The following is a 27827-nucleotide window of genomic DNA, read 5'->3' on the forward strand; positions in this document are numbered from 1 at the left end:
GAGCCTCTTCTTACCTGCCCTTCTCCAACCGTCTCTGTGTCAATAACTGTGATAATTCCTGGGACCAGAGGACTTCGCCGAGTATTGCTGTGAACGGCAACATCCTCCTCAGTTACACCCGAAGGCAGTGTACCAGTCAGCTGGGTAACCACTTTCCCAACCATTGTCAGTCCAGTTTTCAGGGTCTATAGCAATGAAAAGTAAAAAGGATGACACTTGTATTTCCCATGCAAATGGCCACTACATTCCCATCCTACACCATTTCTTCTCACGGATTTGAAGTAGCCTCTAAAAACCCACAAGCTACATTTTTCATGACTTTAATAAAATAGAAATCTCATTAAGGCTGATCCAGTACCTTTTAACATGATTTTCAGATTTAGTAAATTGGAGGAGTATGAAAGCAAAGGTTGGTAAATGTTCTCTCAGCTGATATGGGGGGTGGGGGGTGCTGAGAAGAAATTTAAAAAATAAGGAAATAATTTTTCTTCTCTTGAGAGTATGTCTCTCTCTCTCTCTCACACACACACACACATACACACACACACACACACACACACACACACACACACACACACAAAAGATTTAGAATTGGAAAGGCACCTTAAAGATCTCTTAGTTTAATGTCCTAATTTTACAAACCAAGGTCCAGGGAGAATTGATATTAGTGGTAAAAGACAGATCCAGGGTCTACAAATCTAGCACTTTTTCAGCTATGTCATAACATCACACTGCCTTCCACTACACAATGTTATCTGAGTATGAATGTGAAATATTCTAAATATATTAGTATAAGTTTGTGTACACACACATACACACACACACAGATACACACATAATTCTTTTCTCCTTCCTTGAAATGCATACTTTAAAATATCCTAATTAAAAAAACATGAACAGCATGATATGCCACTCTCTTGTTGAAATATTCTACTCCTAATTCTGTCCTTTAGTTAAATCAGGTCAAATTACATTGGTAATTCTGCCAAGCCGTTGGGACTGCTCTTTTCAACATAGCTAAAATTTACTATTTTGTAATACTGTATCTTAACCACTAAGATATGGTGTGATGAACATACCATCTCCCACTAAAATACTAATAACTGATAAATGGAGTATTACAAAAAATTAGCCTTGAAGCTCCTACCCTACATGGCAGCAGAAAACACTTCAATTTGTTTCAAAAATACTATTATGGTTAGATAGCATGGAATATTTTCAAAGATTATGAAATGGTCCCTTTCTACTTAAAGCAGACATATAAACAACTAAAGCCTGATGTTTGCAATATCGGACATTAAATAAGAATCCTTTCTATTCATATGGAATACTCATTAGAGGGACGGAGAATGCTTTATAAACAAGCTACAATATATAGAAGGGTAAGTAACTTATAAAAGATTAAGAAGAGCCTTAGAAGTGTTTAAGAACTGGAATACAAACTAGAACTCATCTCTGTCACCAACTCAGCAAAACAAGTTTCTTTTATAAGGGCACACCATTTTTATTATCACTTGTGATTCACATTTGGTTGAATATGTAAACAGGCCACTTGTCCTAGGATGGATCCAGTATCAGTCATACCTTACAAGAACTTGATAGGAAGCTACAGAGTCACTCCTCAACTGTCTTTTAGATTTATGGAAGGGGGGAAGGGGACAACTAAAGAACCATAATACTGAGTCCTAATAAATACTTAACTAAAATGACCAGCAAAGCTGTCTGCTGAATTCAAACACAAAGGCAGAGTTTGCTGCAGACTGAAACCCAGGAAAAGCCACAAATCAATTGTAACTGTTTTGTTTAGTGCTAAAAACTCAAACTGCAGTGATTAGAAAACACATTAGTGTTCATCAATTAGCAGCCAAACGTTTGTTTCAATAATTCATAAGAAATGACTTACACAGAGTCTGTTAGTGTGCTGTCAGGAAAGCCTCTGAAGGAGCAACAGAATTAGGCGCCACACAGTATTGACGGCAAAGGCCAGCCAGGAAGCATGATTAACCTCTGAGATGCCTTGGCTGATGTACTTACTCCATTAATGCTAATGGAGGTGCTCCCACTTACATGGAGGAGCCATTCCTTTATCAAAGGAATGTCTGTTGGTTTTAAAGTCTTTAGTTGTATAACCTCCCCATTTGCCCCTGAGCTTCTTGTTTCATGCTCTCGTGCCAATGAATGGGAATATAATTAAACAAGTGAAGCACACAAGCAAAGTCATGCACCAATGCAAAGCGCCAGATGCTAAGAGAGGTTAATACACATGACAGACAGGCCTCCTTTGGAAGGGAAACAGGGCTGAGTGGGGCATCTCACAAGCCCACGATTTGTACTACTTAAGGGCTATTTGTAGTTTCAAAGAAAAGAAACACCATAGTTGATTCAAAGTATTGCTCCATCAATAAGTGGTCAAAAGTCTTTTCACAGGCTGTTGTCATTAAAAAGTTATGAGGTCACAAGGAACCAGTCCCTTGTCCTCAGTTCACCATCAGTGAATCGTCTCCAAGAATCCACCAGGCAGAACAAGAAGCCTGATACACTCCTCCTTAACTCATCAACTTAAAGAGGACAACATAAAAACATTACTTGGGGAAGTGTGGAATAGAGAAAGAGTAGTAGCTATGAGAGAAACTCATTTGTCTTTAGTCAATAGCATTTGGACCTGGAAGAAACCTTTAAGATTATCTAGTCCAAACTCCTTTTCTTATGAAGACAAAAACTGAGGTCGAGAAATGGGAAGTGACTTGCCTAAGGGTAGCCATGTAATGAATTTACCACTCCAGGAACCAAAGCTGGTTCCTCAAATGCCAGGGATAGGGCTCTTCCCTCTATACCAGACTAGCTCTCCTATTTCAAGCTGCCTTCTTCCATAAGGAATCTTCTTGCTTACTTTTATAGAAAGTTAGTAGTGGCTGTGTTTTAGAATCAAGCAAAATATATTTCCAATATTGTGTGGATATTCAGAGACCTTTGGGCACTACTTTTAAGAAATACACAATCTAAAAATATTTAACAGTTTACATATATTATGCTGGGAAGTCTTAGTCCCCCAGATAGCAAACTTTTGACATTTACTTCTCCTTGGCTTGTAAAGCTTGATGAGGGGTGCATTTTCAAAGCAGAATGGAAAACATGGGAAGGCCTAACAGTCAGAAAAAGACCCTCTTTCCCAAGTCTGTACAAGAGATGACAAAAAGAAAAACAGGGTAAGCTAGTTTTCACAGACATTTACAGAAAAAAAAACTAGTTTACATCATGATAAATTAAACTGAGGTCAGCTCACAAACCGAGGAATTTAAATAGAAATATTAGAGACACTTCTCCAACATCTGTCTTTAACAAGACTGTGAAAGCCCAGAACAAACTGTGAGAAAGAAGGATAATAAGAAAGCCAAAGAAGGCACTTCAATCCCTTATGACAATAGTGAAACACTCTCAAAGTCCTTAAGCCCTCCTGTCACAGGCACACTTACCAAAACCTTCCTGGTCATCTTTAACCTTTCCCATGCTCTATCAGTTATCCTTCTATCCATTAGTGTTAATAGCCTTCATCTCACATAAGCTGTTAGTTGTCATTAAGAAGTTATCAGATAACAAGAAAAAGCAGATGCATTTTTGCCAAATCAATTTACCACCTTGGGGTTAAAGACATTAAACGAAGAATCAACTATGACAGTTATAAAGTGAGCAGAAAACCTAGATCAAAGTTTTATGGGAAAGACTACCCAAGTCAAAGAAAAAACAAAAATATCTTTTATTTGCAGTAGGGAAACTATGAGGCCAAATTTTGTTGTTCCTTCTAATATAAGTCAACTAATAACAAAAATTGAAGAAATGATCTGAAAAATATGAAGGAAAGTAATTATATATACTATTTAGAAAATAAATGGAGAAAAAACCTACCTCCTAAACTGACAACCTCCCAAATCAGTGTATACTTCTTAAGCAGGAACGTTTTCCCAAAGAGCTCCAAATATATTTCCATATATTCATTTCCCACCCCACGCTGGCCCCAAATTCTCACTTCTTCCAAAATTTCTCTATTTCTGGCAAAAGCATTAATATCCTTTCAGTCTCTCAGGTTCATCACTGCACATATATAATTGGTAACCAAATCTTGTCATTTCTTACTTGTATATCTCTTACATCCCACCTCTTTTCTCTACTGATAGTTTTAGTACAAGACCCCTCCCTTCCCCTAACTGATCTCCTTCAAACTCTCCCCTCCCAAGTTCATCCTTAATGTAACTCTCCTTAGGCACAGAATGGATTTTGTTATTGCTCTATTCAAGTTAACTCCAGTGACTCGCTACTGACTCTGTTTAGCTTCTAACGCTTTTCACATGTGGCCCCATTTCCAATTTCATTGTACATTACTTGCCTTCCTAATAGTCTACACACAAACCAAACAGCAGGCACCCAAGCCTGGTTTGGGTTTCAGCAACACTAATGCACCTTTCCACATGCAAACAGTTGTTCCCCACACTGATGTGGGTCTCATTAACATGAGTGCATCTTCCAATACACAATGAGTTGCCAAGGTTGTAATTTGTACCTCTGCACTCTCACATGTGGTATCACTTCTTAAATCCCAGTGCAAGTATCTTAATTCAGATGTTCATCACCTCTGGCCTTCACTATTATATTAGCCTCTTAACTGGTCTTCAGGACCTGTCTCTCTCTACTCAGTTCATCCTATAAACCACTGACCAAATCATCGTAAAGCACCACCATTACTACTCTACTCAAAATATTTTAGGGATTTCCCCACTGACTTCAAGATAAAATATAAACCCCTGACACTGACATTCAAGACCCTCTAATTTAACTATCCAATCTTATTTCATAATAATATAGTTCATATATATTATATCTGAGCCAAAATGAAATATTTTCATCCCCTTCCCCATTCTCAACCTGCTATTGCCTATACTCATGTATTTATTCAATGCATTCTCCAAAACTAGAATGAAGCCCTATTTCCATCTGGTAAAGTCCTTCTTTCATTTAAGACTCAAATGAAAAAGACCTTTCTTCATGAAGCTCCAAATCCCTCAAATGAAAGTGAGCTTTCACTCATCACCATTCCCTGTTCTGCCATCATCATTCTCATCCTTACTTAAAAGTAATATCTGTATCACAGTTATCTTTGAAACCCCAATGTCTTATGTGATATAGTGCAAATGAGAAGTCCCAACTGGAAGTATGTGGAATTGAATTTTTCAGTAGGTACTTCAAAGGAAAGGCAGGAAAGAAAGAATCCATTTACAATCTTGGAAACAAGAAAAAATGAAAATATGAAAAAGAGGAACAAAACCTATGCAAATAAATCACAATTAATTTCTTATTGCTGAAATAGGAAGGGAAAACACAATCAAGTTAAATAAACTCCCATCTATGTTCTCCCCTTTAATATTTTCAGCCCTATTAGGTATGAGCTTTATTCTTAAAAAGATAAAAAACAAAATTATTTTTGTATAGTTTTGATTTATTTCTGATGCATATACAAATTTAGAACAAGAAGCAGCAAAGCTTATAATTTTTTAAATCCCCATAAAGATAAAAAGAAGAGGTTTCTGTTCATGATGGCTAGTGAACTGAAATAAGTGGTCCAATTTCAACACCAAACTGCCAGCAAAAACCTAAAGATTACAGCAGATCTTATAAGGATTGAGAAATCCAGTGAGCAACTATGCTAACTTCTTCCATTCTAGAAATAAACAAACAAACAAACAAAAATAAGCAAGAAACCGAAAGGTGATGGGAATGGGCTGCCAGCAAAACCATACCTGAGCTCAGGAAAACAAGTCAATATCTTTGCAGAGCACCACAGCCTTTAATGGTTTGAAAGTAAAAGGAGAAAGAACAGAGAGTTCCCTTATGAAAATTCCAGGTAGGTCAGAAATGCACAGCAGAGACCAGGAATGGGGAACCTGCAGCCTCAAGGCCACATGTTCTTCTAGGCCACAGGTTCCCCACCCCTGGCATAGACCATAAATGTAATGAGCAGCAATGACCATTACAGAATGCCTGTATTCACAGCAGAGATCAAATTAGGACATCTCAGATCTAGGAGTTCTAAAGCTGCCTAGCATGCTGCCCTGAGATTCCAGAGAGGGCTGTCAAGATCCTTACAACTTCAAAGATTAGAGAGCAGAAGGGAGGAAGGAAAAATCTAACCCCAAGGGGAATAGAAAAAGGCTTCCTTTTGAAGGCTTCCTGTTGAAGATGGGGTTATAGCTAGGACCTGAAGAAAACAAGGAAAGCCAGGAGGATGGAATTGAGGGGTAAGGGCAAGCCAAACATGGGAACAGACAGTGAAAATATCTAGAGTCAAGAAATGGAGTGTCTTATCCAAAGAACAACAAGGAGGTTTATGTCACTGAATCACAAAGTCTGGTGTAAGGGTGGGGAGATTTAATATATAAGAACATTACAAAGGTGAATGGCAGAGGCAAGGTTATGAAGGGCTTTAAAAGCCAGAGGATTTTATAATTGATTTTGGAAGGGATAAAAAGCTACTGAAATTTACTAAATGGGAGAATGAGGTAGGAGAGAAGGAGACCGACATGATCAGATCTGCACCTTAGGAAGATCATTTTGATAGCTGAGTGGAAGACAGAGACTTGAGGCAGGGAGAAAAATCAGTAGATACTTGCATTAGTCCAGGTGTGACATGATGATAGTATTATGTGTGGCATGTAATAGGAAAGAGAGGACAAATGACAGAGCTATACAAAGATAAAACTGAAAGGCCTTGAAAATATACTGAAAATGAGACATAGGAGAGAGTGAAGAGTTGAGGAAGATGTCAAGGTTATGAGCCTGTAGCCTGTAGGAATAGTAGGATGTTAACATTCTCAATAGCAATAGGGAATTAAAGAGAGGAGAAGGTTTTTGGGGGAAAGCTATTGATGTTGATTGAAAGATAATATCAGTTTTCAATATGTTGAGTTTAAGATGTCTGCAGGACATTCAGTTTGAGATGTTCAAAAGTGGAAATATGAGACTGGAGGTCAGAACAATGAGTAGAGCTAGATAAGGAAATTTGAAAATCATCAGCACAGGGATGGTAACTAAATCCATGGGAGGCAACGAGATTGAAGTAGTTTAGAGGGAGAAGAAATACATCCCCAGACAGAGTTCTGTTTGATATCAAGGGTTAGCAGATGTGATCAGGATGAAGATCCAGCAAAAGAAACTGAAAAGGAGCAGTAAGATAGGTAGAAAGAGATCCAGTAGAGAATAGTGTCATGAAAACCAAGAGGGAAGTGACTTGGCATTTAAGAGAAAAGTTTGAAGGATGAGTTCAGAAGCCAGACTGTAAAGAGTTAGAAAGAGAGAAGAAAGGAAGTGGGAAGCACCTACTGTAGATAGCCTTCTCAACAAAAATGGAGGAGAAATACTAAAGTAAAATCAATAGGATTTGCCAAATGATTTAATGGGGAAAAGGTTCAAGAGGAAAGAAGGAAGAAAATGAAGAACCAATGTTTCCTGACCCCATGTTCAGTCCTTTTCCCATTATTCCACACTTCTCATATGGTTTCAAAATGAAGAAAGGCCTGATAAAGGGTAGTGGCAAAGAGACTGAAAATGAAGTAGTCTTTAGAAACATTTGAAAGAAAGAATTAATGAGACTAGGTGAACAATCCCACGTGTAAGATAAAGGTTTAAAAAAAGAATCAAAGATAATTCTGAGTTTTTGAACTTGGATTACTAGGAGGGTTTGTAATGACTTTAGCCGAAAGAGTTACCACCTGTTTTCTACTTAAGAGCAACACACAATGTATTATATAAGATGACATTTCTCTGGTGCAGAAAGATTAATAAAGATCCAAGTTTCACCTTGAACTCCTATAAAATCAAGAATTAACCCACTGGAACATGGAACTAAGCATTTTCTAATGTACCTATGCTTTCATATATAGCATTATACATTTAATAGACGGAGTGCAGACCATGCCAAGAAAAAAATATCAGGGATAATAATGAATACTAAAGATTTTAAAGAGTCTACTTTGATAATTTAAAAAATAAATTTGCCCTTAATAGACAGCCTCTACACTCTACTGGCTATAATAGCTAAGGCACCATTAGATTTTGTATAAAAGAAATTCCATCAAATCAAACCTACTTGGAACCAAGTGAAAAGAGCTATGAAAGAATACCTATGCTTCTGATGATACAGTAGAGAGGTCTGCACTGTCTTTTAACTAGAAAACATAACCAGGATGCAAAATGAAAGCATAACTAACATAGCACTTGACCTCCTACATCTGATGAAAAGACAGGAACTAGAAAGAGATCTACTTCTGAAAGGGAAAATAAAAATAAATATTGATCAATAGAGTACAGAATTTTTTTAAAAAGCATATATAAGGATATTTTATACCTCAAATGATCAAAGAGGATGAATCTCAAATTACTTCATTCTGGTAAGACTTTTTGTTGTTGTTATTGTTTTCTTTCCTTAAAAGGGGACATCCCTTGAGTAACTACTTAAAGAGACCTATTCATTGAATGGGTGTATCTCACTCAAAGTGAGAATGTGATACGACCTTAGAGCCTGAAAGGGCCAGGGTCTCTCACTGCATCCTGGGCCATCTCCAGTCCTGATGAATATCAGGCCACTGGACCCAGATGGCTCAGGAGAAGAAAGTGAGGCTGGTGACCCTGCACAGCCCTCCCTCACTCAGATCAAAGTCAACTGCAGGTCATGTCATCATCTTGATGGCATGGTCCTCTTCGAGAACAAAGGACAAACGCAACAACCAACAACAACTAAAGCATAGATCTCTGAAAGTTTATTTAAGTATGGAGCAATATATATTATTCATAATGAAGGTCAGAAAACACATGAAATGTGTATCCCCTAATGAGAAGTTATTTTGCCTTGGTGCCACCCAGTAACAAGGTATTTGTACCTTGTACTGTCTTACAAAGCCAATAAAATTAAAATGTAATCTCTTGGAACTGAACTGTACTTCAGATATCTAACACACCTCAAAAGAAAGCTTTCAATAAGCTACCACAGATCAGAGATCTAAGGGAAAGCATACATTTAAGAGAATCACATCACTTCAACTTTCTAATATTGCCTGTATAAGCTTGATAGCTGTCTATCCAAGTCACAGTCACTGTAATATAAGGGAAAGAAGCTTTATTACTAAAGAGCAAGTTTTATGTCCCCAAATCTAGAGACAGTGCTGACATATCAATAGCATAAGGGCAAATTAATCTTAGGGAAGCAACTGGGTAGGTCCACTTAGTTAAAATGAAATTATTTTCTCTTATACAGGATTTTCTAAGGAGTTCATCCCTGGATTGGATAATGAGTCAAGAAAGAACTCCACAGGTTTGAGCAGCAACTAGCCAAACAAACACAAGAGACCTTTAAAGTTATTGAAAAGGTAAGAGCTAAGGTTATGTTGCTCCCAGCCTCCCCCACACTAGCGCTACTGTAAAGAGACCAACTAGGTCAGGGCAGGGAGGTTAATTGTGATCCAGCTGCTGGAGAGCCTGGTGTAAGGCTATCCAAAGTGGGTCTGAAATGTTAGTGAGTGACCCTGAGTTAGGTCTCAGGTCCTGCACAAAGCGCACACACATGCACACACATACACACATGCACACGCATGCACACGCACACACACAGCGTGCTCTTTTCAAAAACATATTGCATCTGTCTTTACTCAAGCATGTCCGCAGGAAACAGATTTACAGGAGCTGGTCAACTATTCAATCCCACTTTCCGCTTGCAAAAAAAAATTAAATATTTCTGTCAAGAATGAGAGAAACAACTATCCTCCATGCTGCAGGTGGCAGCATCCAGACTAACACCATAAAGGGCATTCCTGAAAAATGTATTCAAGGAAAAAGACAGAAGCCTAATGCTTGTGATGGAGATGCTACAGCATAACGGGCACAGGTCTGGAGTCATCTTGTGAACTACACAGACTTACTGAGGCCAGTTTCCTGGCTGTAAAATTGGAAAGGCAGGTGGAGGTAACTAGATAATCTCTAAGTTTCCTTCTAAGTCTGTGACCCTGTGAGTGTGATGTATCATCAGAACCTGCAAGTGAATCTCTTACCTATTTGATCAGTAACAATAGGTGGCCTTATTTTCACATGGGAGCCAGGGGAGGACTGAGACACAGGAGGATTGGAAGAATTTATCTTGAAAAAAGGCTTGAAAGCCTTGATTGTAGAGTGCTAAGAATGAACTTCAGTGACTTAAAAAACTCAAAAATGCCTCAGGTAAGTATTTCTGATTAGTCTTAAAACCATTTTCATTTCAAGTTGGAATTTGCTTTATGTGACACTACGTGACTTTTGATTTCTTTTCTGTGGGCTGTTTTAAATTGCTGTTTTCTTATGTATAGTTGTGCTTTCTATTACATGCTGTCATGCAGATTCACATTTTAGTCCCTATTATTAGAAGGATCTGATTGTATACTTCACAAATCAAAAAGATGGCAGTTATAAGAAAAGAATGAAATGAGCATGAATTGACCAGCTAATATAAAAATTCATTTTCTTTCTCCTTCCTTTGCTTTTTTCCCCCCAGTAGAAAGAACTCATTTGGTAAATGAGGGTGAAAAGGTTATTTGATATAAAAGAAACTTTGGTTACTCTAGGGCTTGGATACAGTTTTCCCAAAGGATGTTCTTTATTTCACATCAAGAAAACCCAGAAATTTTCAAAGATATGAAGGGATGTTGTCATGTAGCTAGGAGACAATGGACAAAAGAAATGAAAATGCATCACTGCTTTAGAAATATAAGGCTTCCTTCAAAAGCTGTATCAATTGAAATAAACAGAGGACCTTGGAAAAAACTATAAAATAAGAGAATAAACATAAATAACGCAATTGGTACTGGAGAAAATGAAGTACACTTGAAAACATAGAGGGATCAAATACCACATCATTTAATCAGCAGTTCTTATGAGGGGCCAAACAATTCTGTCTGACTTCTTCAGTTCTTTCATTTGAGAAACAGAAAAAAAAAGGGCAGCCTCAACAGAGTCCAGCAGAGAAATCTGAGCATCTCTCCAACATGATCACCTCTCCCAGGGGCAGTAGAGATACTCACTTTGGCAGCACTAATGACTGTGGCAGTGTAAGACTGAATGTTGTCTCCACAGGCTCCACCACGGGACTGATGGCACCGGATCAGCTAGAAGAACACAGTCAGCAAGTTACCACCATTAAAATCTACAACTCCATATCCTATTGACATGGGGCCTACTTATCATACATATGTGTCAGTATGTGTGCAGGTGTGGATGACATTTTTTCAGACAAAAATCAGTCCCACTGAAACACTTCAGCTTTTTTTTAAATCATCTCCTGGGTGCCACCCAGGCAGCTGCATTCTCAACTCTGGTTTTCAATTACAAGACGAGTACTCCCTAAGAATTCATAAACTTTGAAATGGTAGGATTTGGGGTCTGGCAGCTTCACCACAAATAAATTTAAATAAATATAATCAAAGGCTTTAGCCATGTTTCTGTAACATTAAATATTTGACATTCTAGGAATTTGGATAAAGCTTTCTTTTCCTTTTAACTGCCCCAAGTTAGTTTTTTTTAAAAATGGCAAAGAATTTGCCATATGCCCATTTCCAACTGTGCTTTGGTGCTGAATGAGAACAGGAAAGTGACAGAGGTAAAGATAGATACCTGTAACATGTTCTACTCTGCTTATTCATACCCTATATATACAACTCTCTTAACGATTTTTTAAGTCAGTACAAAGTATTTCTTGCTCTAAATATGAGGAGATAATTAAAAATATCGAAGCGGTCTCTTGACGCAAATAATTCAAATTGCTGTCAACTCCTGAAGTTAAATCACAGATTTCATTCACAAAAAACTGTCATGAAAAGTTTAAAAAAAAAGTCACAGTTTCATTCGATTCTTCCTAGTTTTACAGAGAGGAAGAAGAAGCAAACAAAAACAAACCAACTCCCTGACGGGGGTAAAAAATGAACAAAAAACAAAAACAAAAAACCACCTCTTCGATAATCTATTTAACATATGAAAATGGCCATTGTCCAAAATCACATCATAAGGACTAAGCTTCTTATTGCATGAACTTGATTATTTTATGAATCCTTCATGATTTTGTTCTGAAAACAGAATTTATCCAAGAGACACAATGGAAAGACTGGAGGACTTCAAATCCGAGGACGTGGGTTTTCATCCTGGGTAGACCTGAAGCCTTGCATGCCCTCTGGCAAGCTGCTAGCCTTCTCAGTTTCTTGTTCTGTAAATGATGGGGGCGGATGACAGGAGCTCCTGAGAGCCAATAAAAACATTAAATAACAGTGAACCTATAGCGCAAGTGTCAGTCCTGATCACAGACACCAAGCAAAAAACATGGTCTACCATGTGACAATTACTATGGACAGGATTTTTTTTTAAATGTCAATTTTGAATAAAATACAGAATTTGGCATAAACATCCTTTTTGATTGAAGAGAATTTAACATGTTACACCAATCTGTAACAAAGGGCCTATTTTGAAGTTTTCCAATAGAAACAGCTGCTTACTAGAACCAGAGAGTGATTGGTAAGAAATTACCACACAGAAGGCTAACCTGAAAGTTTAGTTTTATTACATAGACCAGAGAGCCAGAAGTCGAAATCACTGGGTTTGCAGGGTGAGAAATATGAGAGCAACTGTATCTCTTTGCTGCCTCCCACTGGCTAACCAGGGAGAAACATGGTTTTGGAAATGTTTCCTCCCAGCAGGAACTTAGAACACAAAAATAAAAAAATAACATGCTTGGGGTAAAAAAAAAAAAAAAAAGGACAAAGTTCCTTTTCTCTCAAGCTAACCAAAGTTGAAATTTCCTACCATGATTTCATAAAAAGCACATCTATGGTGGCATGGCAGGCCATCAAACTAAAGCAACCTAATCTCTGTATTATTCAGAAAGTCAACCAAAATCAAGGAGTTGCTTTAGAAATTGCTGAAATTCTCAGATTACCTTCACCAGCATTAGTTTAAAGATAACGACCATTACAGAAAGGAAATACAACACTGGTAGGTTGCACAGATTTTCAGCCTTTTTAATGTTTGTATCAGTGTGGCTGATTTTTTTTTTTTCAATTTCAATTCTCCTTCTTGTCTCTAAAAATATTATTTGATATATGGGAAGGTTCCCTGGGAGGCATAGTGGGGGGAAATTTTGGCGATTTAAAAAACATATCAACAAAAGTTTATTTGAAAATGTAAAATCAAATAAAGATAATAACACCAGCACAGAACACAGGAGCTGACCTACAGCAACTGCTTAATAATTTCTCACTGACTAATTGACTGGCAATTTGGTTCAATCTGGAAACCCACAGTCAAAATGGCATTCAAAAGTAACTGCTCAGAAACAACTATAAGAAACAATTGCATTGGCTATTGTGGGTCTATGGAATTTCAGGGCCATCTATCTCAGCAGAAAGAAAACAGCTTCTTCTTGGAAGCAGAACCAGTATCAAAGTAGAAACTTCTTTCTTAGTTGATCACGTTGCAATGTCAGCAGTGGACATAAATTCAGGGTCTGTGGTTGGCCCCAGCATGAGCTCTCACAAAAGAACCCAAGATATACAAGTGAGGAATGATCGCATCTACAACGGAGGATCCACATTTTCACTACGTGTCCACAAGCCACATACACAGAATTTAATTATTTGCACAATACCTCAAAATGTAAGCTCAAAATTTGGCACATATAAGGATCCATTTATAATTGCCAAAAGACAATGTATAGCCTTCTATTTATATATCTCTAGCTCTCAACAGAAATGTGTTACAGATGTGAACATCAGAAGATATTATGTCACAATATAGTATTGCAAATCATTTGTTAACAAAGTCAGAAAAGAATAATTCAGAAAGGACTATCTTCAAGCAAACTAAACTGGAAAATGGCCAAGAACAGCCTAACCAGGTCACTGGGTCAAACACCAAAAGCCCACGTGTCATAAATGAAAATTTGGATATACCATTGAACATATCAAGAAAATACTCACATAGTAATGGGCTTTTTTAAAAACGATGCATTTTCAGAGGTTGAGGATTTACTAGCTTTGTGGGTTCACCAAATAATTATTTTCCTTACCACATCCTTATTTTGTCAAAAGCTCTTTACTTCTGCTTGTGCCTAACTTGTAGTAACCATTCAATTTAGCAAAAATGAAATTGGATTGCTAGTCATCTTTGAGATATGAAACAATTGGCTGTAAGCTAAATTTATTAGTATTCAAGTTCCTATATGCTGTGGAAAATGATAATTTTTTCAGAGAAAAATGTTCTTTTACTATTTATGGAAAGATGCCAAGCAGAGAAGAATAACAACAAACATACAGTTTCTGTAAGAAAGAAACTTTTTCCAGCAGCCAAACTCCTCGGCAGGGAAACAAGAGATGGGAGACCCAGTCCCAGAAACAGCAACCCAAGAACAGCCAGAACCCTAGGTAGTTTAGTTGAAGTACTGTGACTTTTGTTATCTAAATAATTAAGACCTGACTCTCTGTTTGAATATGCTTTTGACAAGAGATTAAAGTATTGACTTTGGAGAAAGATTCAAGTCCTGACTGAAACAACTGCCTCAGTTTCCCCAATTTACTAATAGAGACAATAGGGGTGAACTGCCACCCTCAAATCTTATAAATGTAATTAATGCTAAAAGTGTATTTAAATGTTGATATGTTTGTTGTGCTTTTGAGTGACTGGGAGAAGAGCACTCTAGATGGCCTTTAGCATCCCATCCCCTAATTCCAATTCCAATTCAATTTTTTGTTAAGATATATAAAATTAAAATTCTTATCTAATTCTTATCTATAAGATTGCAAGCAGTCACAGTTGTGTACTGCTTTGAATGGTATGGAAAATGTCACCTGGCTCTTGCAGGAAAGATAACTGTCAAAGCATATACTGTCTTACCTTATTTTCTGCATATGCAAGCCAGCGGCTTCCAAGAGCAACAGGATTCATGTTTGGCCCTGGACAAGGATAGCAGCCTGAAAAATTTCAAATGGCAACGTTAAGAAATCTCTTAATGGCTTTTTAGTAGGAATTTTATGTATTAGTGCCAGGAAAAGAGACCCCAAAAAATCTAAACAAAAAAAAATTTTTAATGACAAACAATCAACAAATGCTTACATTTTTAAGTGGAAGATAAAATTCCACTGACACAAGTCATCATTTTAAGAGTTAAGTGAGTGTGAATGTTCATTTTTCCTTCTGCTGGACTTTTCTTCCTGATTCTGACTTTGCATTTTGAGAAGAAAATTCTGCAGCTTTTTTGCATTATCACATAAGATGTAGGTGGAAGTGTAAATTACTTTTTAGCAGAAACTGGGTAACCTATATATCTTCTTGCCCATGCCTTCCATAGTGAGATACAACAGCTCCTGGAAAATACTGGGAAGTATATGGATCTTCAGGCCCAAAATATGCAGAATAGGAAGAGAATCAGGAAAAAACAAGGACAGAATGAAATCAGGAATGTTAGTGGAAAGAAGATCATGCAATACTAATTTTATAATCCATAAGTTTCTCATTTCTCTTATAGCAGAAGTTATTCTGTAGGGGAAAAGAAGAAAAAAAGAAGAGGGTGCTGAAACTACTATAGAATGACTGTGGGACAGATGTAAAGAGGAAACTGAGGCAGAAACACAGAAGGAACATTCACAAAGTAGTCCTTGGTGGAGGGATGGTGGAAAATCATTCGTCTAAGCCTGTGTATTTACACTTAGCAGTCAATGTCATGTCTTGTGTTACCTATCCTGACTATTAATAGAACATTAAGTCTAGGTCTTTTTTGTTTGTTTCCCTGCAAAGAGCAAGAATTAATTTAATAATCTTGGCAGCATACAATTAAGAGACCAGGAAAAACCTACATACTCTTCCCCAGTTCCACCAACAATGGAATAACATTAGATCAGTCAACAACTGAGCAAGGGTCTACAATCAGACAGAAAACTCCCACCTTTACCACTAACTTCCTTGCGGGTCTAGACAGTGCTCTTCTTTCTCTGTGCCTTGAAGGGTGGCACATCTATAAAGTGACTGAAGCAGTAAGGAGAAGTACATAAGACAAAGTAAAGTATTCACAAAAAATAAAAACAAACAGTCCCTGTAAATGCTGACTTACTGATTGACATTTCTCATGAGCACAGTCTAGTCTCTTAAACAACTGTCTCCAATGTGCACAAGGGAGAATAAGGCTGATTATTTGTGCTTTAGTTTAGAGATTGAATTTCTTTACTGTTATGGCTTTTTTTCATACCACTACACAATCAAGAGAAACTAATTATTGATAAGGACTCACTTTTTAAATGGCAACTGAAAGCAAAGATACATAAAAGAAGGAAAAAGGAAAGAGAGGGAAGGAATGAGACAAAAACAAAAAAGAAAGCAAACCAAGGAAGAGCATGGAAATACTGTAATAGGCATTACAGACAATATATATTTCACAGGACACTACTGAGCAGAATTTTCCAATCTCTTATTGATCCTGAGGGGAAGTGCCTAATCAATGTCTATCTGCCTTACCAGTTGACTACAGAGCAAATAAGTCAATCATTAAGCAAACTTTCAACCCATCATTAGTAGAAGACTAGCCAAGAGGGATTCTCTAAGAGGTCATAGCAATGGGTTACCATTTTTTTTTCCTCCAAAGAAGAAAGTATCTTTATCATTGGTAACAAAAACTGGAGTTGTGATTCAAAGGAATAAAACGGTGGTATTGACAATTCTGAGTAAAAGACATTAAGTAAGGAGATACTGATGTTCAAGAAACACTGGAATTTGGGAATAAAAATCTAAAGGGTCTAGAGAATACAGTCTGAAGTTCTGATTATGAAAGGTACAGGAAACCTAAATCTGCCACAAGATAACAGAAATGTGAAGCTGGAAGGGCAGAAATCAGCTTTAAAGGTTTTATGTTCTATCATAAGTTTAAGAGTCTTTGCACAAGCAAACCCTGAATATATATGCCACTCATTTACTTTTTAATCAAGTATGGTCTTTCATGAAATGAAAATACTTTTGTAACAGTAAATACAACTACTCGTTATAAAACAAAGGGGAATATACCAATATCCAAACTACACGTTTCAGTTTTCCATTGTAACAAAACCACAGCTATTGGAAGGAATAAATGTTTGTGGGAGAAGCGTAGGGACATCAAATTCAGTCCAAAATTAAGAGAGATGTTAAAAATACTGTTACCTTCCTGAGCTTTGCATAGTATAAGGGGAGCAAGAGGCTATTAAGAAGCAGAAACATACAGTACTCTTTTAGTTTGTAAATATAAACAGGTTCTTCTATTGCAAAGTCTCTTGGCTATGAGTTAAACTATCTTCCTCTCCCAAGAAATCTGAATCAGTTTAACTTTATTAGGTGATGTTATTTGGGGATTTTTTTTTTTTTACCTCGCTAATGAATAACTGACTTTAGCCATTTACAAAGCAGAGCTAAAGAAATATCTGCAGGGGTCCAGAAGCGAATTATTCATCTGAAACACACCACACTCACCTCCCATCAGCCTACCAGATTATAACTCTATTAGTAAACCAGTGGAAGTTCCTCTTCCCATAGGCTTAAAGAAAAATAAGAAAACCATTCAGATGAAGTACTTTAACTTCCTCAGTTGTACAACAGAGATGAGAGGTAGTGGGGCAGAGTGAATAGAGGACTGGCCTAGGAATCAGGAAAACCTAGATTCAAACCCTACATGTGACATACTAGTAAGAAAGTCTTGCCAGATTTCAGCAACTCAGGCAACGCTCTAAAACAAGTTACAGATGAAACGCTGAACTCCACTGGTGGGAGCCATTTCCACAGGGAGAGATCCCCTGCAGCTAGCTAATCCTCACCTTCTCTTTCTTCTTTAAGTTGTCTACTTATATCTCCCCCTTCCATCTCTTTCTCAAGTGAAGATATTGGCTCTTAATTAAATGAGAAAATTGAGGTCATTCAACATGAATTCTTTCTTTCCCCTTTCTCTTTCTAAAAATATCCACTAACATCATCCCTCATTCTGTTCTCATTTCCCATAGTCTGTGACACTGAAACAGTCTTTCTCCTTGTAAAGGCCAACCCCTATAAATGTACACTTGAAACTACTGCCTCCTATCTTCTCCAGCAAATTAAACTGCATCCTCAATAGTTTTCTCTCATCCTCTCCCTCTCTAATTTTCAGTCTTCAAACATGCCCAAATTTCCTTCAACCTTCAAAAACCTTTACAACAAGTCTACATTCCCCAAAAGCTATAGTGTTATATCTTTTCTCCCTTTCTCAGGCAAAGTCTATGAAAAAGCTGTCTACACTTACTACCTAAAAATTCATTTCCTCTCAATCACCCCAAGACTCTTTGCTATCTGGCAACTGTCCTCACCCAATTCAAACTGCTCTCTCCAGAGTCACCAATTATCTCATAACTACCATATGTGAGGGTAACATAAAGTATGAAGAGACTTATGTGACATGATGAAAAGGGAAGTAAACAGAGCCAAGAAAACAAAGTTCACAATGAATGAAACACTGGAAATGGAAAGATCACCACAAAATTTAGATATTTGTTGAAAATTACAAAGAACAAGTTTGGTCCCAAAGAAGAGATATGAGAAGACACCTCTGGGCAGTTGATTCTAGAGGTAGGGGGTCTACATGGAGGAAAACTGCATGTGTTAGCATAGATTTTTCCCTCACAAATTCATTTTGATGGTTTTTCTCTTCTCCCTCTTTTTCTTTAAAAAAACTATTTGTTATGTAAAATTGTTCCTGGAGGAGATATAAAGAGGAAATTGAAACAATGCAAAAAAAATTTTTAAATAAAAATAATCAATCTTCATAAAATTTTCTTTCATACTTTCCTAACCCTAATTAAACCTTTCTAAGTTGACTCCAGTTATCAGATTACAGATGCTAAATAACTGTACAGCACTGTAACCAAATGCCAGTTGCAGAGACTACTGAGATGCAGAGGGTTATTTATTCTAGAAGAATCAGAGAATGCTAGGATCTTAATAATTCTGTGTTTTATAATTTTAATTTTCCTTCAATGAGTAGTTTCCTATAGAATGGCCTTAGAGACCCTCTAACTCAGGGGTGGGGAACCTGTGGCTTTGAGGCCACATGTGGCCCTCTAGGTCCTCAGTTCAGCCTTTCAACTGAGTCCCAAGTTTTACAGAACAAATCCTTTTATTAAGATTATTTGTTCTATGAAGTTTAGATTCAGTCAAAAAGCCACACTTGAGGACCTAGAGGACTACAGGTTGCCTACCCCTGCTCTAACCCAATACCCTAACTACAGAAATGGGGAAACTGAGAACTATAGAGGTCATATGATTTGACCAAGGTCAAACAGTGAGTAAGTGGCAGAGATAGGATTAAAACCCAAATTCTTTGATTGAAAAGTCAATATATTCTCCAATGTACCACGCTAAATTTCTAGTCACCTGCTATTCTTATAGTAATGGACCTAACAATAGCTCTATAATCCTCCTATCAAGTTTAAGCTTTGTGATAGCACAATTTTCCTCACTGAATCTTCTTCACTCACTTCAAAGTTTGAGCACGTGTTACAGATCACTAAGGCTGCCAGATAGACTTCTAGATAAAATGAGCATTCATGTTTATACTAATAGACGTGGTACTCATCTAAAAACAAACATAAAGTATCTAACTTGGGATAATTAAAGTCTTTTACTATATGCTATACTTACTATAGATAAACTATACTTTAATTTTTAATTAGTAGTGAAGTAATTTAAATTACTTATAAATGCACACAATACATTTTGTATGCCTTACTCAAAGCAAGCAACAAACATTTTCTTACTTGAATGTGTGAACACCTCTTCTCTTTGCTCAAGCCTCCCACACCATTCCTTCCCCAAAACTTCTTGGCTGAGCATAAGCAGTCCAGCAGGAAATTGTATTTGATGCCAATTAGAAGCTGGTGGAATTTATTAGTTAGGGAAGTGACATGGTCAGCTCTGCAGCTTAGGAAAAGGAAACTAAACTCATACTTTATGAAAACATAAAAGAGATTATTGGAAACCAAATTTCTCTTCTCCCTATCTCAACACCTAAAAATCCTTTGATACTATCTCCTCAGTCCTTTCTTCATTGGTGAAGTCTCCAATGAAGTTACAAACTTTCTACTTGCCACACCCCTCTACATGCAACTTTAATTCTAGTCCCAAGGAAGAAGGAGAGAAGAGGAAAGAATGGAGGAAAAAGAGAATGATTAAAGAATTAAAGAAAAAAGGAAGGAAAGGAAAAAAAGAGAAGGGAAGAAAAAAAGAAAGGGAGGGAGAATGAAAAAAGTGTTGGAGAGAGGGAAGGAAAGGAAAGAGAGAATTTTGGGGACAATCTACCAGAAGAAACAATAGGGGATGGATCATGTGTAGAGGCAGAGGAACTGGACTTTAAGAAAAGATAAAAGGGATCTAATTTAATCCAACAATCTCATTTCAAAAATGAGGAAACTGAAGACTAGACAAGTAAAACTCAGAGATCCAATTAGTAGCTCAGTCAGGGCAAAAATTCCAGTCTCTTGACAGCTAAGAACCCAGTATTCTTTTGATATACAAAATTCTTTCATCAATAATTTTTTGGGTTAGAAAAATTAGGGTTGATGTAAATATGTGTCTGTTTTTTAAAAAAAACTATTTCAAGTATGAAAAATGTAAGAAGCAACATGACAACATAAAGAGAGTTTGCCTCAAAGTTAGGAAAACCTGGGTTCAAGTTCCACCTCAGATATAAACAGGCGGTGTAACCCTGGGCAAGTCATTTAACATCTCAATTCTCTGGGCAAAAAAAGTGCTAATCTACATTGGTAGAAGGTGCTTCCTCATTCTAGGGTTTACTTAACCAGTGAAATCATATGATCAATCCCTGTCCCATTCTATTCTAAAACAAAATAATAGTACTTTCTAATGGTCAGGATGAGCTTTATACATAATTTATGAGGAGATGTCATTTATCATAAACAATATTTTCAGGAGACTGTATCATTACGTTAGAAGAAACCACCCATATTTAAGCAGTTAATATATCTCTTACTTTCAGTATAGTCTGATAATGACTTTAACTTTCTTAAAAGTCAAAAAATGTTTAATAAATTCTGTTCTTTTACTGCAAAAAATCACTGAAAATCCAAGTGCAATTTACCATTTTCCATTTCCACTTTTGGGGTTGCTTAACTGGATACACAGTGCACCTCAGGGCTGTACAGTGTTGGAATGAAAAGCAAATTGTTTTCCTGCTCTCCAAAAAACCCCACTTAGCACTGGAGTCAGCAGAACAGCAGCCACTCAGCGAAAGAAAAGGCTGACAATGTGACCTGTGCTCACTTCATTATCCAATCCTTACACGCGTGACCCCGCAAAAGATTAACTTTTACCTCTCCTAAACTTTGAAAACAACTGAAGAAAAAACAGACCTTATGAAGTCTTGGGCATAATTCTAACGTGTTTACAAAGAACACCAGCAGAGTGAGAAGGCCGGGCTAGCTGTTTGAAGGACCAAAGTTTCCAAGTTTAAATGGAGCTATAGAGAGGTCATCCAAGAGGAGCACTAAGTGCAAGTCCTTCCAAAAGCATAGGCAATCATGCAAGTGCTTAACAAGCCACTAGAACACATTCCAATTTCAGATGGAGTCCTTTTGGAAAGTTGGCCCTTATCAAGGGGTGAAATATAGAACACAAGCACCCCTGACAAAAACTCATTTCAATGCCTCTTGCTAGCACTTGGTCTTACTATTTCCTCTAGGAATACTCACTGGCAGTCTACTCAAATGGGCCAGATCACTTTTTAAAAAGGGGATGCCAGCAAGAATTTGTATTTCATATCCACAGTAAATGGTGAACATGGAACATTTAATTATTTACAGAGGCAGGTGTTTGATAAGCATGCTCTATAAACAATGGATCATGGAAGAATAGTTAGAAATCAAAAAAGGACCTCAAAAGCTAAAGTAGAATATCTTCATTTTACATTTGTGGAAACTGAAGCCAAGGAAAATCAAATGACTTGCCCGAGGTAATTCTGATAATAAAAACCAGAGTCAGGATTTGAATTCAAGTTGTGTGTTTTCCCCCTACACAATATATCCCAAGTAGGCTCCTGCAAGAATATTTCAAAAGGAATATCCCACTAAACCAAATTACCCCATTTGTGTCATACAAAGAAAACCATATATAAAAGTTTATTTAAGGGTAAATTTTCCTCCTGATTAGGCTGTGCTTACTCTGTGTGTCTCATAGAACAGAGTCTATTCTTGTAGTATGACAGAAAAAGCTAGCCAAAACTTATTACCCTGAATAGTACATTATATAAAATATATCTATTATATTGTCATTATTTTAGACATTGTAGCCTGGTGTGCCTTGGTTGGCTCCCCTGAAATTCTTGGAAGTAACAGCAAAGCAAAATTCTTGTCACTACAGAGTTAACTACAGATTAAACTAAAATAGTCAATAATGAGCAAAATCCTAACATCAAATTTTAACAGTCTTTGGTATTGTTGATGACAAAGTGATGCTTTCTTGGCTTAGGAAAATGTGCATATATTCCAGAGGGCTCTCACTCCATTTTCAGCTGTTCTTGGTCCACTTTGATTATAATCTTTGACTAAGCATGGTGCCTTTCACATAGCAGGCACTTATTAAATGTCTACTGACTTAGACTAAATCTAAAGAGAACTGATAAATTGACTTACATGCCTAAAAGCTGCCGTGTTCCTGTACATGGGTATAGGAATCTCAATAAGATAACCTGGATGTACTTCTGACAGTGAATAGATCAAAATCTTCTCATTAAGGCTGCAAAATTCTTCTACCTGTACTCAAAAAGCAAAAGGGATCCTTTCTTACCTTGGAAATGGAAAAACAAAACCTTCAATTATCCAGACTGAACCTTACAAGTAAGATTTCCTTCTGATTTAGCATAAGATAGGAACAAAACTACCAACAATAAGAGGAAATAGCTGAAATTTTTGGGACCTATAACTTAAAGGTAATTAATAATGTGAAATGATTATTTACAGCGTGAGTATATACATATGTCTATGTACCAATCAGCATACACAAGTATGTGTGTTCCTATACATATATCTTCTGAGTATAAATCAAATGGAAAAATGGATCCTATATTCATTGATGAATAATTTAAATCTAAGTTCTATTTAATGGTTTCTTTTTAGTGTGCATCAAAATCAGAGTTTTAAAAAGGAAATGCCATAAGAAACATACATTTCTTCAAGGTAAGCACATAGGCTAACCCAGAGGCTCCACAACTGTGCATATGCTCATCTGGGGCTACATATCTCTATCAAGAGGCTCTGAAAATTCAAGCTAATGACATCTATCAGCCTTTGCCTTTTGTTTTCATCATCTTGCTTGGGTTTTCAGTTCCCAGTAAAACAGCCTCAGTAAGCTGCTCCTGTCCACCTTTTCTATGTCATCACTGACAAAAGTGTCTCCTTTCAGATCATATTGTCTGCCTTTCTTTCCCAAGTCCCTATCAGATCTCTCTACTTTTTCCCTCCCCTACCTGGCACAAAATGCCAAGATAGCTACACCGATGAGCACAACTGTCCCTACTTCTCTTACAGTTCAAGCATTGTATTCACATACACACACACCTCATGAGTTTAGAACTTGTTGAACAGCAGCTTTTCAAACTATTTTGTACAGTCTGATGATCTAATGATTTCCATTAAGCTATACAATTAGGCTGTTTATTGTCACTCTATAAGGGCTCCTCAAAGAAGGCTGGGTCTTGTCACAATCTCACTGACAGACCACCAATACCTGCTTGTAGAAGTATGAAATACATGGCAAGATTCCTCTTTTGGTTATACAATCAACATGCCAATGTCCTACACAATACTAGGGTCAATTATCTGTCTTTGTCACCAGTGCTATTATGATATATATGACCATGGGCAATGTGCAACTTGCACCTGGGTAAGAATGCTTGGAAAAAATGGTTTTTAACCTGGGATTTTGGCCAAATATTGGGTTAAGCATGAACATCTCCCTCCCCCTGCCAAGAGCAGAGGTTGAGGGTGAGGATTGGGGAAGAGAAGAGAAACACAATGCATTTTCCAAATTAAATAGGATCAGCATTATTCTGAGCCTAAGAATGAAACCACAACAGAATTCAGAGCAGTCAATGAATCTCTTTATAAAGGTTGTTGAGAATCATGAATGGCACCAACATAATATCACATAAGCAGGCCTGCTTTTTGAACAAATGAGATAAAATCTAAGAAGGTTCATGTTTGATGCCATGAAAAGGGGCAAGACTGGGGCACTACAAATGAGATTCATCACCACTAAAAAGCCAAGGGAAAATAGCTCCCTCTTCCCATCCCTGAAATGAAGTTACAACCCAAGATTCCATTCTTATCTGTCTCCTCTCTCCCCAGAGATCCTCTCTACTCCTATAGCTAGTGCTACACCACTAGAAAGTAAGGTACTTTTCAAAGGATGGAGCTCCCCTCTCAAAAGGCACTTATTAAATTTGTACCTTTATTTGAACCATCAAAGCACAAATTCATCACAGGCATCACACTAAATACTCATGAGAAACATTTAGGACAGCAAATCCCTCCTGGAATAGATGCTTTGTCAGCAGGACATATGGGCAATCACAGAAGAGGAAACACTGAGCTACACAAAGTACTACAGTTAGGTAACCTTACCTGTAATCCTACCTAACGCATCCATTGCTTTGTGTACCTGATCACTGTACCTGCAATATTAACAAAATGAGTTTCAAACACATCAGTCCTCACTGCATCACTTCTCACTAGCTAAATCAACTGGTTGCTCAAAGCCCCCGGCATGAATGGGCATACTCATGCATGGTCACTTCCCATTGCTGCTCTCCCTGCTAGACTTCCATTATAACCTCTACATAGCTGACTCCAAAATCTACATTTCGAGTCTTAATCTCATTCATAAAGCCTAGCATTTCCAAATACCTACTAAGACATCTACTCCTGTACAACCCACCAGTCCATCAAACTCACTAGAATCAAAATAAAACTCGCCAAATTTCTCCCAAAGTTGGTTCTTTTAGATTTCCTTATCTCTACTGATGACAACTATTCTTCACATTACTCCATCACAAAATCTTGTAATAATCTTGACTCTCCAATCTCCCTCCTAGTAAACTGAAGGCTATCCTATCAATTCCACTTCAAAAATTCAGAATGGAACTTTTGGGACAAGAAAAGAACTTAGAGATACTTCTGGTTTGCATTTCCTCCTTATCTTCCCACTAATCTGATTAAACCTTTTTTGGCTCCTCTCTTGTAGTCTCTCTTGCCTCCAATCCAACCTCTAACCTGTCACTGGATTAATGTTCCTAAATAATTCTGACCACATCACTCCCTCCTCCAAATCATCCTCTGTGCTCCCATTCATTATCTTTATGTCTCACATATCATCTCTATGCTCTCCCAGCGCTTTCTGCCTATTGGAAAAAGGCTTTGCTACTGACCTCAGCCAAAAGTGAACTCTTTCTCCTGTTGGGATGTGGCATTTCCCTTACAGTACTGGTTCTGTTTTACCTGTCACTGTGACTATTTTTGCTGTGTCTTCTCTGTAAATCCACAGAGGGTAAGGGCTCTGTCTTGTCCATCATTATCCAAGAGTACCTGGGAAGATGACATATACAAAGGACCCTAGGACCATTGATTCAGAGTGAGACAGAAGCAGAGGTTTCATTTGAAAGATGAGGAAACTGAGTTCTAGGAAGAAGCTGCCCAAGATCCCACAGGCAGGAAGTGTCTGAGATGACTCTTGAGCCAGGGCTCTTTTTATCATACCATGCTGTTTCCAATTTTAGGCATAACGAAATCCATTAAATCAATGACTGAAAAAGGAGTTCCTCAAAATCATTGACAGAACATGATTATAAAGGGGAAAAATACCATTAATAATGTTCTGATGGTGTTTTTGAACTCTGATTTTAAATAGATGATTTATTTCTGCTCTGCAAATATTTTAAGAAATTAGTAGTACCAGAGTACTACTTAAATTTGTGAACTTACTATTCAGCATTAAAAATTCATAAACACAAATTTTACTGTATTCCCAGTCCTGAAACATTTTTCTTATTTCTTCTTCTCTTGACTCGTAAAAAAAAAGTACTGTCGGTAGCTCTCGGGAAGGAAAAGGGGGAGGGATAATGGGGCAAATTTTGGTGATATAAAAAATAAAAGACATCTAAAATATTTGATTTTGAAACAAAAGGATCTATATTCTCTATTCAACCAGTTCCTTGAGAATCTAGAAGAACTTTAACTCTATCTGACCAAACAAAAGCTGCTAGAAAAACCCTATTCTAAAGGTATAAGTGATAATCCTAAGAGGGCAAGGATTACACAAAAGTCCCGACATTAGGCTTCAAGCCACTTGGTCCAAACTCATTTTTTTATAAGCTGCTTGCCACTTATAAAGTCCCTTACTTCATTCCTAGAGGAACTGTTGATTCTCCAAATTTCTCCTTCCTACCATGAACCCCTAACAGAATACAGCAGAGGCTAATACCCAAACAATACTTGCCTCAACTATTCAAGAAGAACATTGTTTAAAAAAAAAAAAAAACTCAGCAAGACAAGCAAAGGAAAGCTAGACAGGGAAACATTTAAGGATGCATAGGAGGGGGGTTGTAAGGGGACTAAAAAGTGGGATGGAGGGCATTCCAGAAGACTGCCAACAAATCGACCCCATGTTTTATTTTCACAAACTTTGTGGTTTCTGATTTCTCAGGAAATAGAAGGCCCTATGTCGAAAAGTACTAGTTTGAAAAAAGAGACCTGACTAGGGAAGTTTTTATCAGACAACCAGAGAACCCAAGAGAGATTTGCTAACCAAACTGGCACACACAAACTGCCTATTTTAAAACAATTGGATGCCCTTGAGTCACTCTAAAGTGACTTTTAAAAGAAATCATCTTCCTCCTCATCTTAATGAGAGTCTATTTGGGGCCAGATGGATAATATTTCTGCCAGTGGTTACTATATAAAGCTTCCTATGAAAGTGCACTATTGTTCTCGCTGCTGTTTTGATGTTTTGGTTGTTGTCCTTGTCATAAATGTTTTCTTCCTCCTTGGACAGAATATCCACCACTGCCAGAAGGTTGCAGCAGATGTGTTCATCTCTGAAAGACATCAGCTTCAGGCTAGACAGCCCAAAAGAAGCAGCCAGCACAGAACTGATGTTGCTACCAGACTTCCTAGAAAGGTGCTCAGCCCCTCCATGATTGTCTTTGTCCTACAGCCATTTGGGGAATGATTTTCACCAGGAATATATCTCTTTCGAGAGAAAGGGGTCAAAAACACACTGGTTCTAACTTGCTGCCACAAAAACACATTTGTTACTGTATGGAAGAAAGCACACTTCTTTACAACTGGGAGCCTTAATTCCCTTAAGTATTTTGGGGAAGTATCCAGTGCTTTTAAATTTGAAGAAAAAATTGTTATGCCACTTAAGTCTAAGGAAAGAATGAACTAAGCACACTGAACTCCTTCAGGACATGAACTTTCCTCAGGCTAAAGAAGCTGAGGACCAATCAAGTCACTACCTTACCTAATTAATTGGAAGTGAAGGCCACCAAAGTAAATCTGAAAGGTAGTAAGGTCCATGTGTAAAGATTCACCTTCCCACGCAGACCTACTGCTTACAATGAAGACCTGTTTTTAATATGAATTCAAGGAGTTCTGGAAAGGCAGGCTTTTAGAGAAAATTGTTCCAAACAGCCAAGTCTCAGCCATTTTTGGACCAGCTCTCCT

The 27827-nt window shown here is 37.4% G+C and overlaps 1 protein-coding gene across 15 annotated transcripts in view; it reads right to left on the reverse strand.

The window, feature by feature from the left end:
- BCAS3 (BCAS3 microtubule associated cell migration factor) overlaps window positions 1-27827 on the reverse strand; it is an 803928-nt gene that overhangs the window by 597679 nt on the left and 178422 nt on the right. For 14 of the 15 annotated variants that reach the window (XM_072637728.1, XM_072637734.1, XM_072637735.1 and 11 more), the window contains 3 exons: window positions 14944-15020; window positions 11091-11174; window positions 15-185 (listed from right to left, as the gene is read on the reverse strand). In XM_072637728.1, the coding sequence (XP_072493829.1) occupies window positions 15-185; window positions 11091-11174; window positions 14944-15020 (332 nt within the window). Of the gene's footprint in view, window positions 1-14; window positions 186-11090; window positions 11175-14943; window positions 15021-21190; window positions 21646-27827 lie in introns of those variants that run through there. The other variant, XM_072637738.1, reaches the window with a different exon arrangement.

The sequence above is a fragment of the Notamacropus eugenii genome, chromosome 2, assembly GCF_028372415.1.
Source record: "Notamacropus eugenii isolate mMacEug1 chromosome 2, mMacEug1.pri_v2, whole genome shotgun sequence".
Classification (NCBI taxonomy): Eukaryota; Metazoa; Chordata; class Mammalia; order Diprotodontia; family Macropodidae; genus Notamacropus; species Notamacropus eugenii.